At 46.2% G+C, this 15,190-nt stretch overlaps 6 protein-coding genes across 6 annotated transcripts; 2 read left to right on the top strand and 4 right to left on the bottom strand.

Moving 5' to 3' along the window:
* Positions 1 to 581: 581 nt before the first annotated feature.
* On the bottom strand, positions 582 to 1,375 carry FOMMEDRAFT_148442 (uncharacterized protein). Its single transcript, XM_007269530.1, has 2 exons — positions 1,345 to 1,375; positions 582 to 1,289 (listed from the first exon to the last, which is right to left on the bottom strand). The coding sequence occupies exons 1-2, from the start codon at positions 1,355 to 1,357 to the stop codon at positions 646 to 648; spliced, it is 657 nt and encodes a 218-aa protein (XP_007269592.1). The 5' UTR covers positions 1,358 to 1,375; the 3' UTR covers positions 582 to 645.
* A 944-nt stretch (positions 1,376 to 2,319) lies between these two features.
* On the bottom strand, positions 2,320 to 4,139 carry FOMMEDRAFT_127575 (acid protease). Its single transcript, XM_007269529.1, has 5 exons — positions 3,708 to 4,139; positions 3,550 to 3,645; positions 3,052 to 3,494; positions 2,761 to 2,985; positions 2,320 to 2,699 (listed from the first exon to the last, which is right to left on the bottom strand). The coding sequence occupies exons 1-5, from the start codon at positions 4,045 to 4,047 to the stop codon at positions 2,562 to 2,564; spliced, it is 1,242 nt and encodes a 413-aa protein (XP_007269591.1). The 5' UTR covers positions 4,048 to 4,139; the 3' UTR covers positions 2,320 to 2,561.
* Positions 4,140 to 5,749: 1,610 nt separating this feature from the next.
* On the top strand, positions 5,750 to 6,584 carry FOMMEDRAFT_91729 (uncharacterized protein; the record flags this gene model as incomplete). The annotated part of the gene is made up of 2 exons (XM_007269528.1): positions 5,750 to 5,867; positions 5,920 to 6,584. Coding segments are annotated over 2 exons (783 nt in total), but the record flags the coding sequence as incomplete, so codon positions are not given.
* Positions 6,585 to 6,867: 283 nt separating this feature from the next.
* Positions 6,868 to 8,077, bottom strand: FOMMEDRAFT_92323 (uncharacterized protein; the record flags this gene model as incomplete). Its single annotated transcript, XM_007269527.1, has 6 exons — positions 6,868 to 7,357; positions 7,414 to 7,496; positions 7,555 to 7,606; positions 7,656 to 7,767; positions 7,825 to 7,843; positions 7,898 to 8,077. Coding segments are annotated over 6 exons (936 nt in total), but the record flags the coding sequence as incomplete, so codon positions are not given.
* Positions 8,078 to 10,601: 2,524 nt separating this feature from the next.
* On the bottom strand, positions 10,602 to 12,271 carry FOMMEDRAFT_112458 (kinase-like protein). The gene is made up of 5 exons (XM_007269526.1): positions 12,043 to 12,271; positions 11,724 to 11,981; positions 11,467 to 11,646; positions 11,338 to 11,412; positions 10,602 to 11,280 (listed from the first exon to the last, which is right to left on the bottom strand). The coding sequence occupies exons 1-5, from the start codon at positions 12,097 to 12,099 to the stop codon at positions 10,678 to 10,680; spliced, it is 1,173 nt and encodes a 390-aa protein (XP_007269588.1). The 5' UTR covers positions 12,100 to 12,271; the 3' UTR covers positions 10,602 to 10,677.
* Positions 12,272 to 12,425: 154 nt separating this feature from the next.
* FOMMEDRAFT_22554 (uncharacterized protein) lies at positions 12,426 to 14,123 on the top strand. Its single transcript, XM_007269525.1, has 5 exons — positions 12,426 to 13,056; positions 13,113 to 13,200; positions 13,252 to 13,472; positions 13,542 to 13,706; positions 13,768 to 14,123. The coding sequence occupies exons 1-3, from the start codon at positions 12,470 to 12,472 to the stop codon at positions 13,342 to 13,344; spliced, it is 768 nt and encodes a 255-aa protein (XP_007269587.1). The 5' UTR covers positions 12,426 to 12,469; the 3' UTR covers positions 13,345 to 13,472; positions 13,542 to 13,706; positions 13,768 to 14,123.
* Positions 14,124 to 15,190: the final 1,067 nt, after the last annotated feature.

Genomic DNA, 15,190 nt, shown 5'->3' with positions numbered 1-15,190 from the left:
GAACGCTTGACATGCATGATCGCATCGAGAACGTAGACAGAGGGCCTCGTGCAGCGTGTAGCACACTGTATCCTGCGAGGGTGAGGCAATTGCGAGATGCAGCGATGTACATGTTGGAGGAGGTGGAGGGAAGTCAAGTTGCAAATTTCATCAGTGGACACCCGGCCCTGAAATTTGAGGACTGACGAGCTGCCGTAACGTTGTATGATGCATTATTCTCATGAACCAATAATGATATTGTCTGCACACATTTGCATGCCAAGAGTGGGGCAGGGCATTATTATTAGTTGTGGTAATATATGGGCTGATGGCCGGTCTAAAGTTGTACAAATAATGAGTGAATGAATGACGTCACTCTTTTTCATGCAGATCGCGTCATACGACGAAGAACATCACTGAGAGCTGATGCCAAGTCAGATTATTATTTCTAACAACTAATATTGTCTAGTGCCCATGTATATCGTGTCGACCCACCTCTCGATGTAAGGCACTTGCTCGGCGTCAAATTCACAATGTCTTTCTCTAGTGCTTTCTTGCGTGCAAGCATCACTTCAAAGCAAAAAATTACAATAAACTTCTTCAATAAACTACAAGTACATCTTGTTTACTACTGTGCGTAAGCAATGTTAGCCCGGTGATATTGATTTACAACTCTCCCATCTTGCGATCCTGACCGCGTTCCTTCAGTTCTGGCTTTCCTGTAACACTACCTGCTAGCTTCTCGACGTTGCCGCGCATTTTGTCGCCGAACGTGGCCTTGCCACCCTGACGCTCGCGTTGCGAGTCATCGCCGAACTGGTCATCGCGGCCTCCACCAAATTCTTGGTTGTCGGTGGACTGGTTTCCCGTGTTGTTATCGAACTGACCGCCTGACGCGGCACCCGAGGAACGAGTACCAGGAATGTTACCACCGCCAGTGGTATCATCAAAGTCATTGCGTTGGCCAAGGCCCGCGGACGAGCGTTGAGCAAAGGTAGAGCCCGCCGTGGTATCTTTGTATTGGTCGTCAGAGCCGCTGAATCCTGATTTCTCTTCTCCGCGATCATCGCCAAATGCACGTTGGGTACCCGAACCCTGCGTCTGCTGCTGGAAGTCTGGCGAGTTGTCAAAATTGGACGTGGTACGGAACTGCTGGTCATCCGATGCGCGCTGCTGGGGTGGGTTACTGCCGTAACCACCAAGGCCTGTGTTGGCAGGGTCGGTCGCGCCCGAGCCTGGTCCCTGTCCATAAGACTCAACGCCTCCGCGCGATTCACGGAATCCCTCGCCGCCGCCAGTCGTGTCAGTGTCTGTCAACTTATGATTAAAGAAGTTCAAAGAGACTCTAAGAAAAGAGTGACATACTGTTGAACGACATGTTAAATGTCAGAAATAGTTTGGAAAAGGGGTTGGAAATGTGGTTGCTATGAGTGAGGGTAAGATGAGACAGTCCGAGTGAGTATACTTATACTTATACATTCCACAGATACAGTCTGGAGCAATACGCAAGCAATGATGTCAGGTGCACCAGACGGCCCAGAGTCCCCAGTCCTGCATTCCGCTTGAGGAATACCTTAAATAGCAGTTATATTGGTACAGTGGAGTTACAGGAGTAATGATGCATAGATAGTGTTCGGGCACCACAGTGGCCGACGTCATCTCGTCATTACTATTGATAATTGAATTCAAAATCAAACTCACAGTTACAGCGGTAACCGGCTTGCATATCTAATGAGACTAGTCACTAAACGCGACTCTAGATCTTAGGGTGATAAAAGATATCATGTGACTTTCTCGACTTAGTGAAAATTCTCGTGCACAACATACACACAATTGCTGTCTTGTTGCATTTCTAACATTATGGGCACAGAGATCGTTACATAGAGCATATCAGTGCTAAGTTCGTGTCTCAAATATTTGAGGGAGAAATATATAATGCTGAGCCTTGTGATGTGAAGATGATTGTGTCAGAACTTAGAAGTAATAACACAATATAAGTTTATTCACCAAATAATTGAGTTTATTTGTAAATAATATATATAGTAGTTACAAAGAAATGAGTTTTTCATATTTTACCAAAGAGTCAAGCAAAGAGTTGTGTCTGGAATACTGTAAATCAAATTGTGCTGAAAAGGTTCATGGAGACATGACTGGGTCCACTTTCCCACAGCCTCGCAACAGACGAGAAATGAGGTTTCTTTTCTCCCACAAAAGTCGCGTGCGCGAGTCTCATTATTACTTATGCAAAGCGCTGTAACAAGCAGTCAAAATTTATCATCCTTACTTTAATGTTTATCACGTTTGGCATTTGCTGTCAGTATCGCACCCCCATGTGTACACGTAAGCTTCAAGTTAAAGCAGAATTCCTCATTTATGTTGTCGACATGCGATAGGAATTTACAAGGGTATTGTGGGTGTTACGACCTGCTATGCATTGTTATATAGGAAGGTAAGCGTCCAAGTCCGTGTGTTCCACAACGGGTTATGATATAGGTATCGTCGGAAGAGCCTATGAAGTGTTGCGGCAATCACCAGCGGTGAGCCTCACATCGCCGAATCTCGAAAAAAATGGGTATGTAAAGTTAGTTGGCTGAGGAGTAAGTATCTTTCGTAGTCGCAAGCCCAATGCGGTTATTCGTCGTATCGTACACGGAATAGAAGCGCTCCAAGAATGCGTAGCCGTTAATGAAGTCCAGGCCATTTCCAACGGATATACCGAGCTATAGTGCACAGACGTTCGTTGAGTGTATTGCTGGCACTGTCAAGTAGTATTCGACTCACGTCTCCGACAACTAGGTAAGTAGCGTTCTTTTCGCCACCGATGAACTCATTGAGGGCTCGCGGGAATGTCTGCGCGTTCTTCGTTAGCTCGAAGGTCGTGCCCCCAACTTTGAAATACAGGCTTTCGAGCCTCTCATAATCTTGGTTCTCAATCTTGAGGAGACCAGCGCCTTCGTCTACCTTTGCGCCCGTCGTATTCGTATATACGTTAAACGCTTCGGTAGCCTGCTCAGAGGTAAATATCATTAGCTATGCTGATTGCTGAATCTCCTCTTGCTTCGGAAAACCAACCAATAGGACCAGGGTGGACCCAGTGTCGACAATTCCGGAGCCTGACTTCAAGATTTCTTTCCCAGCCTTCCCATAGGTCACGCTTTGGTCAATTCCCCAGAATTTGCTGGACGGTGATGCCTTTGTAATCGGGGCGTACGTAATTTCTCCCGTGCACTTGCTGTTGTCAACTCCGCCGAACGTTAACACGCCATTTCCATTCGGCTCCGTCGTGGTAGGTGCGAAAGAAACGGCGAGGATCTCGCTGGAGATTTTTCCTTGCGCATATAGGTTGTTCATAAGGGTCGGTACCTTCGACATGTTCTGCACTGTGTTTGCAGTTGTTGCGACAGGCCCCAATCCAAGGATGCCATCGTAGCCATTAAAACCGACCGAATAATTAGCAACACCAATACTTTGCGCTTTGATGACAAGGTCGGGAGAAATTGTGACGGTGTCATTATCTGTGCGACGTTAGAGGAATTAGCACCGACGTGATACACGAACAAGGACACGCACATTCAACTCCCTCCATCTGACCAGAGCCATATGAAACAGATACGTTTTTGCCGGTGTTCACACTAGAATTCGTCGGCTCGTATTTCTTATCGGCACCTGCATTTATCCGAGGAGAATTAGCAAAAGTTCCAAAAACTAGAATTCTCGCTCTGAATTTCCTATCCATGTGTTCGAGCTTCCCGTATCTACGACGAGGGAATAGTCCGTCGCTGGCTCACCAACCCCGATACTGGCAACATAGGTGACACCCGTATTCGTTGCGCTAATTGCGCCATCGCGCCGAACTAAATTCCCAATCCCCGCAAGTTTCGATGCCGCACGAGCACGATCAAGGTCAGCGATCTTCGAGTCACCAAGTGTAAGATTGAGGCGGACAGCAAAATCGATTGAGACAAGAGCGGGCTCCCGAATTTGCACTATTGGCTTCGCGGAAGAAGACCCGCTAACCAGAGACAACGCGAGAGCAAGAAGAACCAGGTCAGGTGTATGCAACATCATGTCAGAAGGACTCAAAAGAGTGTGAGTTGTAAGGAACGACAAGCAGAGGGACAAAAGAGAATGGATGTCCTAGTGACAGGTTAGCAGGACATGAAAAAGTTGGCTCTCGTTTGTCGGGAATGCGGTATAAGTAATGGATTTAATCGACGCTCCACACTCGATTGAGGGTACCGAAGCGACTCGGAAGCTCGTTCCTTTCTCTGAGCTAAATGATCTCCCGTTGCCATCGGCAAAGGCAAGAGCGAAAATCAGTGGATTATTGATAGTGCCAAGCAACATTTGTGCCTCACGATAGCATTAACCCCGCATCACATCAAGTCTGTACAAAAGGAGACAAAACACTGCATATTGCAACGTATTTTTACTAAGTTGTGTTGGCCAACGTTCAACCTCAACTCAATCTCAGCCGTCTATGGCTCTGGTGTTGACAAGTGCTCTGCGAAAGTAATGGACCTGCACAAATGCGAAATGGATGGTGGACTGCAGGTAATCGATAGACCTGTTAGTGTGCATGTTACTGATGTGACAGAAAAGCGTCGGGCACGAAAACTAAGCAGCATAATTCAATAATAGGCGACTTCAATTAATTGGCAGAGACACTTGCAGAAGGGCTTCGGCAATTTAGAGTTAAGATGCCAAGAGTTATGCAAGTCTCTCAAAATTGAAGAGCTGGACTTGCAGAGATCGACATTTAATGCCCATGTCACGTTACTCATGATTTTTGTTGGGTTGTAGTCAGACATTTCTTTATTTCAAACTCCGACGCGTCTGCAAGTGCCAACAAGTGGGTTCGAGCACTTGCAGAAACTTGCAGAGAGTTGCACGGATTTACATCTCTATTTGGTATATATTAAGGTACGTCCACTTTGCCGAGCCACCCCAAAATTTTCCAACTGTCCTGCAAGTGCTCCTGCCAATTAATTGAAGTCACCTAATACTTGTTCGAAAAGTATTAGCACGACGGGCTTCCATGATGGAATGGTATTGAAGGATAGAAGCTCCTGTTCCGATTCCTGTTCCGATTCCCGAAGTTCCTGTGTCTCCCCATAGGTGTCACGGGCTTGGGGGAATGGTTTAAGAGTAGATGAATAATGAGAAATCCGGGCATTTCGGATTTCACGGCTCTCGTACATCCAAGTATTAAGCTTTATTGCTCTTCAAATCCAACTGGCGCTGACCGCACCATCCTCCTGCTTTCATTTACACGAAAAGCTTAGAAAGACTATGCACTGTCTCAGTCATTGTCATTGTGCTGGAAGGAACAAGTCCAGTTGCTTTCAAAGCAGCTCGGTGGGACAAGTGTTCCGTGTCCGAGTTCTCGCATCCCTTTCCACGTATTCGTGCTCTTTGAGTCTTACTTTTGTAGGTGTCGAAGACGCACAACCCGGTACGGAACCGAACAGTGCGACTGTTCGAAGGATAGCTGCGTAATCTGACTCTGCCAATATTCCGCGATCTCCGCGCGAGAAACAATCGTGCTGAGATATTGAACGGGACCTATGTGAACTGCGGTGTAGTATATAGGCAGGGAAAGTTATCTGGTTGGGTAAAATATGCAATCATGTCCAGTCCCGTTGACGATATCAATGCCATCCTAGAAAAATACATACTCCCGAGAAACGATGCGGAGCATAGAAGGTTGAGTTTGACCTTAACAATTGCTAGTAGCTAGAATCAGAAGAGCTGATCAACACTGTTCTCCAGACTTGAGATGCAGCACAACTATCTTTTGACAACAGTATACGATGGTCGCTTGATTTACGATAAAGAACTTCAGCTCAAGCCTGGCAGTAGAGTTTTGGATGCAGGAACAGGAGCCGGTATGTAGATCACTGACGCACTGTATCCATGTGTACCTGACGATTGTGTAAGGATCATGGATCCTTGCACTAGCGAAGGAGGTTCCAGACTCCGTGGAGCTAGTAGGAGTGGATGTGTCGCTGGCAATGTTTCCAGAGTCATTCCCAAGCAACGTTCACCTTGTCGAGGCTTCAACCACAAATCTCCCAGATTCTTGGACCAACTCATTTGACTTCGTCCATCAACGCTTGATGATATGTGCCTTCACAGCATCGGATTGGTCCAGAGCGATCTCCGAAATCTTCAGGGCTCTCAAACCGGGCGGCACAGCTCAGATCGTCGAAATAAGTGCTCCGTTCCCGTCAGGTGAGAACTTAAAGAAGGCCGAAAAACTGACGACGCTGTACACGGAGGCTTTGCGTTCTCGGGTCTATTTGTACAATTTGGCCGACGATATTCCTAAAATCATGGAGAAGGCCGGGTTCGTAGACATTCGTGAAGAAATCCGAGGAGCGCCCGTTGGTAATAAATGGGGAGAGATTGGTAGAATCGGTGCCGACAACTTCACCACTGCATTTAGATCGTGTAGTTCATTTGCAGTTGCAGAGGGTGGGTTTGGGCTGGTCAAGTCACCGGAAGACGTTGATGCTCTATTCGAAGCCGGGCGTAAAGAACTGGACAAAGTTGAAGGTGTGTGTTATAACTTTGCCGTCATCTTGGCAAGGAAGCCATTGTGAGGAAGAACTACGTAGAAACCTACTTAAGCTTTTGAAGAAATGACATGTGACTGAAGTAAATAAATTTTTGTACGAGTCGTAATAACCAACATCGTGTATCCATCCATAGCAAAAAAGTAACAGTATCCACACGCCAAGGCGATAATCTAAAGCAAGAGTATTCACCATGTCTACACGGCCGTGCCTACCGATTGTTTAACTCTAAGCGGTCTACGTTTCCGATCCTCTAGGGAATCTTCTTCCGCCTCAGTAGCTGGGCCAGGACTGAGAGTCTCATCAACCTTCAGGTTACGGTTTTGCTAGAAAACACAAGACGTGAATACATGAAATCTTTGATAAAGGGCTGACTTACATCGTCGCTGAGTTGCACCGTCCGGATAACATGGATGCCTGACATCGCAAAAGTCTCTTCATGATTCCTGCGGAACGGCGGAACCCCACCAGACGAAACACTTGGATTATGCTCGTCGCTGGACTGACCGACGCCGTGCAATCGTCGCCTAGCATTTAAATTGGATAGCATGGTGATCGCATACATAGGGCCCAGTGTCCAAACTACTCCAGTGGCCCAGTTCGCCTCATTGTCTGCAAGGAACAGGAACAGAGTAGTAAGAGCGATGGTCGATGTCATGGAACCCGATCTAATAGTCAGAGCCGTAAGACGTCGCAAGAGCGAGCGTGTATTGTCGAAGAATGATTTCATGCGACGGAATTGCCAGATAAGCACGATAGAAATAAACACATCTGTTGCTGCACTAGCAACGAACCAAACTCTGTACGTGAAAAATAAGGCTAAACATCAACACGGGAATGTAGCATTAAGACTCACGTCACTGTTGTTGTAAGCATGTTACGATCTGCGAGTGAATTGTGCGTTGTTATTATCACCGCAACAGCCACAGAGCCACCAAGCTGTTTGAAGTGACGCGCATTTGAGTCAAGTTCAATATAGATGGTGGCGAAGACGTACAGATGCCAGCGAACAGAGTTCAAGGAGCCCTGTAATTATATAATTGCTAGACCTATGTGCAGTTTGAATTACTAGTTGTGATAATCAACGATGAAACATACAGTCGCAGGAACCGCCATCCTAAGAACGTTTGAACGAGAAACCCGCTTAATGACGTTGAAATGATATAATTCGGGACTGGCCAGTACTGTGCTGACAGGAACACTTGATTACCTGTACAAATGAGACCGGTCAATGGATGTAATGGACAGCTAGGGGTAACTAGCTTACCCCAGTGTGTAACGCAGTACTGAGCTATATGTGAGTTGCAAAAACAAGCATGGTGATTATACTATGGACGTACCAAATAGACGTTTGCATAGCACACGATCGTACACCAGACGTTAAACAAGATGACTAATGCTACAGCCGCACGCAGCTGTATAGGATCCCGAGGGTAATTTTGGAAATAATTCAATGCCTGCATGAATGCTACCGAAAGGAGCAGACTGTTGGCCCAAGTCCCCGCAAGCATGCCACTGACAGGTCGAAGTGAATGGTGTGGTAAGTAAGCAATTGGCGAATGCAAGACCAACTGCCAACTCACCCAAGAACATTGTCAATAGGACCGACCCCCATGGCGCAGTGAGGACCGAATGTAAGAGGGAGTAGCGGCCATGTCGACGAATCGCGCTCATATATATATTTCACCTAGAATTATACCCGTGAACCCTTATGTACGTACAAGCAAAAAATGGACGCCTCGAACGTCGAACCCTTTATTCCCCTTTTCTGGTGAACCTGGAGGGAATCAATTCATGTCAAAACAAGCGCACTACACCGAATTTAGATCCGTGATGGCAGATCTAGCCTATGTAGCAACGCAACGAATCATGTCCGTGCCGCCGCGCCCTGCGAATTTCATTTCTCTTTTTGCGCCCCAGAACAGCTCCAGATATTACTATAAGTCGAGCTCATCATTTCTCAAGTGAAAGGCCGAATATTCGATTGCACAACTGACTTGAACTGAAAGTAAGTCTCTTGCTGAAAACTTGGCTACCACCGATTATTGTGTTTAGGAAGTCGATCAGAAAGGGAGGGAGGATAAGCTGTGAAAAATATACTTCCGAGTCGGCCCTGGCGGTTCCCATTTTACCGAATCGATTGTTACATAATCAGGAGCTCAATATAATATTACACGAAGCCTCGAACCTGAGTAGGTAATCTATCGCTTATCTGTGTCCCTCACTCATTCAAATGGACCACTCACTACGTTGCTTGACGAACGGATATTCGTTCGTGGCCACCTTGAAGTATTCAACTCTGCCTGGACGACACTGGAGACAGTGTAAGCGTAGGAGTCTGTCACTAAGCCTCGGTGAGTCGATCTAGATGCAAACTTTGCCTCGTGAACCTTCTTAATTGCACGTCGCTACCCCCCAAGCACATATACTACGGGTTTAAGAGACTGCAGTCTTTGAGAATCCTGTGTGGCGGCATTTCTTCTCGACGCTGGCGTCAAGTCTTAACTTCTAAATTGTAGTTCATGGCTGACATCAGAGCAACACGAAGGCAATCACGAATTCACGTCGTTTGAATTCTTGCTTCCAGTAGTCAAATGTTCACGCTTCTCAGGATAGATAATCTTCCATTGTGGATTTCTCCACTTCTCTAGCCTTGCTGCTTTCGCCCGAAAGTCTCCGCCATGAGAAAACAGGACGCTCGCTTCACTCGATGCACGTGTCGCGCCTTAACAGAGTTTCGTCTACTAGCACTTCTGGAAAAACCTGGACAAGCGCTCTTCACCCAGGAAATCTCGCTTTCATATTCCATGAATTGCAAGCCTTGCAATCCTATGTCCATAACATGTGCTTTGGAAAAGAGAAAAACAGGGGAAATATGTTGGAGACGAAATGAACACCCTGACGACGCTTCTGCAATTGATTATGCCGTAACATCTACTCAAGCGATGACTCTTCCATATTATTTTGACATGACGCATATTGCTCTAAGCTATCTCCAGTATCAGGGCACAATTCAGCGTTGATTTAAGTTGCTCTCACATGATGCTTGGAGAGTACAGACTTCCTTGGTAGGAATACTGCACGAAATAAAGGGAGGTCATCAGGACCTGAATCTCGACTTCGGGTGCTAATCAATAGACGTGTATCTACGATGTCCCTCTCAACGACGCCATCGTCTGTGAGCTCCATAACCGCTCATGATAGTTTTCGAAACATACTGCAGGATTTGTTGGTGCACGTAGGTGATCACTTCAATAACAAAAGAGCCTTACGCAGAGTCAGCAACGATAGCAATTGTATACAAGTAAGGTATGGACTTTCCATACAAGCATTTTATCGAAATAATTCTAGCCAGGACTATATATCAACAGTTCACGTTTAAGCGTAACGAATGTTGATAACCCTGGTCTTGTCTGCTTTACCTCTGAGGGCAGTCAGAATAGGGGGGCTTAATATTTTTCACATTTGGCGCATCAAACCGCCAAATCTGATGGCAGAATGGCGCACAAGCGGCAATATTCATCGTCTTTGGTGCGCCACTGCTTCCGGTATTCAAGCTAGCAAGTGGCGAATATTTTGACGACACCCTGATACTCACATGGGTATCAGAGTCCGTCGCAACTTCTCATGCAACGTCTGCGTGGACAGATGCCTTCGGCTGATTACGATACGCTTCTGATCATGCATTTACAATTCCAGGGGCGGTGAGTTTGCCGGAAGTCGACATTTGGACTTCCAGACGTTAACCTTAGCTTTGCTCGACTGTCTCTCAGCGCTGTCTGTTAGCACACCCTTGAGGGCACAATTTGAACGACTGCTCTAGTTCCAGATGTGGTTCGTGCGTCCCCCAATGAGCTTTAACTTTTCGGACGTCGATTACTGTATACGTTGGATCGTATTCATACCGGTATCAAGAACCCATGCAGCCGTTCTTCGATGTCGTGAATGAGCCATCGTGCCAACTTGACCTTGAGAGTAAGGCGGTAGGTACGGCGGTAACCTGCATGCTTAGATCGGAATTTCCATTGACCAAATTTCCATTATAACAAAATAATAAAGGTCTCTTCAAACCATTTGTGACTCTGTTGTATCTTTCTTCATTGTCCCGCCCATCGTATCGCTATTGGTTCAGCCGTACAGCAGAGGTCGACGAATATAATGGTCTACCTTCTCTCGTATCGATATCCCGTAAGACAGAAGGCTCCGGCCTAAGTTGCACATTCACCTCGAGCATTATCTCTGCGTCTTTCAAGTGACTAACCATCTGCGATGCCGATGGTCGTGCTTCTGGCCTTTCATCCCAACACTGCTCAATAGCCCGCCACAAGGGATCTGGGACGTCGACGCCATCCGGTGCTGGTCGCCGGGGCAAATTGCGATCGTGTATATGCATGACTACTGCAGCATCGAACCTTCCAATTGCATCTGCAAATGGAACCCGCCCAGTCAACACCTCAACGATGGTCATCCCAAACGACCACATGTCACTATGTGTGGACGCCTTCGTAACGTTTGAGCCGGAGTCGAACATATTCCAATCCGCTTGTGAACGTGGTTTCGGTTGATGCCCATCCTTTGTCTCAAATAATAATTCTGGTGCCGTCCATCGAATATTTCCGTGTTGTAATCTTGAAGAAAGATCGGCGAATGCTTCACTATTTATTCGAGAAATACCGAAATCAGACAGGACCGCATTCCCAAGGTCGTTGACAAGGATGTTTGCCTGATTGGATATTAGACGAGCAGTCCAGCAAGAGTAGTAACAAGCTAAATTGCTCACCCCTCGCACGTCCTCATGCACTACTTGTGGATCGTGATTGTGTAAGTAATCAAGAGCAGATGCAACCTGTCCGAGCTATTCCACGAGCGTAAGAACTCTATGTGTTGCGTACAAAGATTGGTACCAGACCAGCTTTAATTTGACAGATAAATAGCCACTTCGATCACTGCAGTATTCGATCACCGTACCCCTCTCCATCCATGGGGAAGCTATGCACGGGAACCTGCCTCGGAACTTGCAAGTGCCTATGAATGGAAGAATATTTGCGTGCCGAAGACAGCTCCATAATATTACCTCCCGAAAGATACTCTGAACATGTAAGTTAGTTTGATTGTTTTGAAGGACGAGACAAAAAAAGTTAATTATGATCTTATCAGTGTACTTTCCTTCTGTTTCTCTTGAATCTCTTCCTTAGGTACCTTGATTGCAATGAGAGCGTCATCCGATCTCCTTCTGGTTTTAAAAATATATCCAAAACCGCCTTTTGCAACATATGACACCGAGTTTGGGAGATATTGTACATCACTATCAATGCGCATTGAGGGCGGTAAATTTCCAATCCGAATTGCGAGCTCCATCATTCGCACAAGGCATAAGCTACGGATGTCGGGTAGTTCGGTAGTAACTCCGGTGTTGTTTATCGCCTGGTGTAAATAATATTCTGCAATCAGATATGGAGTCGTACAGGCAATAGAGCACACTGACGTTGTGCAATAAATCTAGAATCGGTCTCACCACCTTTTCCCTCTTCAGAATGCTCATGGAAGATTCTGGATGATCTACGTTGAGACTTAGATCGTTCCTAAGTTCGTCAAGCAGCGAATCATTAAAGTCTGAACGGCCATTCTGGCAAATCTGCGTGAGACCAAGCTTTGTCTTGCTAAGAGCATATAACGAGCTGGTAAAGTTAGGGATCTGAGCAACCGTGGTCGACATGGTGCAAGCTCATACACGCAGAGAGCGACGCATGATCTCAAGACATAGGGAAGCTCATTTCCCAGGCACTGCCTTTTTGATTAACCGTCAAAGCCAACACCCCTAACATCAACAACGACGGAACCACGCTCTCTTCCTACTTTTAGTGTCTTGCTCTCTGTGCGCACACCGTGGCCGTGGATAACACGAGTGGCAGATGATCACTTCTCAGACCGACGGAGATCCCGATCCCGATCCGTCGCTGCCTCTTCCCAATGACGATGGTGTCTGCGGTTCTCTTGATCCACCCTCGCCTTCACAGAAGTCTTCCAAGCCCGGATGGCGCTATTTCCAATGCACAAATATCCGGGACGAACTTCGCGTCTTATTACCTCCGCGTCCTGCCGCAATCTATGCAAACCTGCTCAAAGTCGAGGCTTGCGCCTTGGCGAAGAACGATGCTGACTCTCTGCGCGAGGTTCAACATATCCGTTATCTTAAAGAGGCTATGGTTAAACGATGCCGGAAGCTAACACAAGATGCGATAGGGCATCGCAGTATTCAGAACATATCAGTGGTTGAGGCACCGCTCGACTTTAAGCTTAAGCGGCTTGAGCAATGGTGGACGTCGATTGAAGCCCGACGAAAAACACAGAATTGCTCCAAGAGCAGTCAAGAACGTGAGGAACGATCAAGCATAATGCAGGCCAGCATGTCTGCGGTTACGACCTCTTCCAGCAGTGATAGTGAATATAGCGCTAAGCTGTCTCTTTCAAGTGCAGGTCATGGGAGCAGTGAGCAACGGTGTGTACTTTCTTCATCTGAATGATACTGGAGTTTAGTGTTTATTATTTGTAAAGCGGCCGCAGTCCGCGTCAGTGGAGGCCGAAGGGAAAGCTAACAAAACTCCAGACTATATCTGCTGTCACCAACAATAGTATCAAAAAAGTATGTATTTACACAAACTGCATACTTTAAATCTAATCGACTCTGGACAGAAACCTTCTGTCTCGCTTTCTATACAATCTGCCGAAGCAACAATATCTTCGAACAACGACAGTGGTTGGGAAAGCGCTAGTGAAGCGTCGCTGAAATCTGTGCTCAAATTGGGAACCCCAAAACCACTCCCAAAAGTACATGAGGAGGAGGAGGAACGATCAAGAACACCTGACTTATCCACTTCTACGTTGTCCAATTCCAGAATGGTCAGGATGGATCGAGTATGCCCATATTCAATTTTTACCTGTGGACCGTAAAGAATAACCTTATACAATTGCTTATTACGTTAGGGCTTCTATGAGGGATTTGTAGGAACATCGTTGCGCAATATTCCTCTCTTCGAAATGCATCACTGTGTATCCATAACTATCCACGCTGACTTGGACGACGATGTCACTTTGGAGATCGAGGGTGATCCGGAACATCTTAAGGGCGCCTTACTTGAAATCGAGCTGGTAGCTTATAGTTTCGCTCCTGTAGGTTTGATGCGGACTTTTGATCTGTTGTGTTTTCCAGCTGCACAGATACCGAGCCAAATTCGGTTCGACTCTCTTCCACCCCCAGCCAGATGAAGAGGATCTAGGACGTCGGCCGCTTCCGATTCCTAATCGGACAAGACGCGAGTCATCTTTGAGCTCTCCAACTACACCACTGCATAGTGCTACGCCAAAGAGTATGTCAACTCCGTCTTCTTTGAGAAGCGCAAGAAGCGTAAGAGTCCCATAACTAGGCAGTACTGTTTGCAAATTCTTTCCTCGTCGACTACTCTGGCAATGTATTTTATATTCAAAGTCGTGTATAACATCTCCGTCGTCTTCCGCCGTACTGTTTGTTTACTGTAACAATGGTGTAATGTACCCATAGTTGTTGTTCAAGTCGGATCTGATCAATCTCAGAATTAATTAGATACTGTACACTGATTGAATCTCTGGCTAGTCAGATAATATGGCAGTAATTGCTATGACTCCTCACTATTCGGGCCTGACTGCTCCGCCTCTTTCGCAGTCCGATTTACTCGGCATATCTTCCATATTCTTTGCCTCTAACTTTACTATATATTTATTGACGCCATATTTCTTTTTTCTCCAACAACCACTCGCAATGCGTCTTCATATCACATTTGTTCTCTCCAGTCTTGCTGTCTCGTCTGTCTCTGCTCTGCACGTCAAGAGGCAGACCCAGAGCATTGTCCCTGGTGTGTACCTAACGTTCCTTCTGCTCCAACGGGTATTATTAGACTAACATGTATTTATGTCTGCGATAGACTGCGCTGCATCATGCCTGTCCAACAACGCTCCAGACTGCTCTCCGTTGAACCTTGGTAGCATCTGCAGCAGCTATTCATCAATTAACGACTGCATTCAACAGAGTTGCAGCGATAGCATTTTAACCAGCGCAACAACGTTTTTTGGTAACCTAATGAATCTGCTGTGCGGAAGCACCGGCTCAACAAATCCATATGGAGGGTCGGGGTATTAATTAATGCTTACTTGGAGTGTATGTCCTGATGTGCTTTGACAATGGCGGTAAGCTTATTCATTTTTTTACTTCACTTTTCCAGCATCAGACGGTGTTATTCGCACCAAATGTGATACTACGACTGGGTGACCTCGTAAGAAAACGCGTCATACTGCATGATTCCCGATAGTCTGAGGCAGAGAAAGTAGTTGTAAAAAGTGTTTGTATATTGATGTTAAAAGAAGTTCGATTGGTTTTCTTAAACTATTATTGGCGGCCTCAAGAGCAGAACACGGAAAAGTAGTCAACAGCATGCAACTATTTATTCTATTTACACAGGTACACTACAAATTCATACAAGCTGATCTCCGATGTTGCATGAAATAGCTTGCCTGACATGCAAGCACTTACTCTTCATAAGACGTGCTTTACTGAGAAGTCTCTTTGGCGTTCAAACATCTGTAATGAAATTCACAGTACA

This window comes from Fomitiporia mediterranea, assembly GCF_000271605.1.
Source record: "Fomitiporia mediterranea MF3/22 unplaced genomic scaffold FOMMEscaffold_10, whole genome shotgun sequence".
NCBI lineage: Eukaryota > Fungi > Basidiomycota > Agaricomycetes > Hymenochaetales > Hymenochaetaceae > Fomitiporia > Fomitiporia mediterranea.
Note: the sequence above shows the minus strand (reverse complement) of the source record. Positions and strands in the feature narration are given on the sequence as shown.

What these genes read in the sequence shown, in the direction of transcription:
- FOMMEDRAFT_127575 (XM_007269529.1), bottom strand. Translation starts at nt 4,047, where the DNA reads ATGATGTTGCATACACCTGACCTGGTTCTTCTTGCTCTCGCGTTGTCT. An exon ending in AAGCTCGAACACATGGATAG is followed by an intron (nt 3,646 to 3,707) that starts GAAATTCAGAGC and finishes GGATAAATGCAG; the next exon opens with GTGCCGATAAGAAATACGAG. An exon ending in CTTACCTAGTTGTCGGAGAC is followed by an intron (nt 2,700 to 2,760) that starts GTGAGTCGAATA and finishes TGTGCACTATAG; the next exon opens with CTCGGTATATCCGTTGGAAA.
- FOMMEDRAFT_112458 (XM_007269526.1), bottom strand. Translation starts at nt 12,099, where the DNA reads ATGAGCATTCTGAAGAGGGAAAAGGTGGTGAGACCGATTCTAGATTTA. An exon ending in TTCTAGATTTATTGCACAAC is followed by an intron (nt 11,982 to 12,042) that starts GTCAGTGTGCTC and finishes TATTTACACCAG; the next exon opens with GCGATAAACAACACCGGAGT. An exon ending in TGCATGAGGACGTGCGAGGG is followed by an intron (nt 11,281 to 11,337) that starts GTGAGCAATTTA and finishes ATATCCAATCAG; the next exon opens with GCAAACATCCTTGTCAACGA.
- FOMMEDRAFT_22554 (XM_007269525.1), top strand. Translation starts at nt 12,470, where the DNA reads ATGATCACTTCTCAGACCGACGGAGATCCCGATCCCGATCCGTCGCTG. An exon ending in CATGGGAGCAGTGAGCAACG is followed by an intron (nt 13,057 to 13,112) that starts GTGTGTACTTTC and finishes TTATTTGTAAAG; the next exon opens with CGGCCGCAGTCCGCGTCAGT. An exon ending in CCAACAATAGTATCAAAAAA is followed by an intron (nt 13,201 to 13,251) that starts GTATGTATTTAC and finishes ACTCTGGACAGA; the next exon opens with AACCTTCTGTCTCGCTTTCT.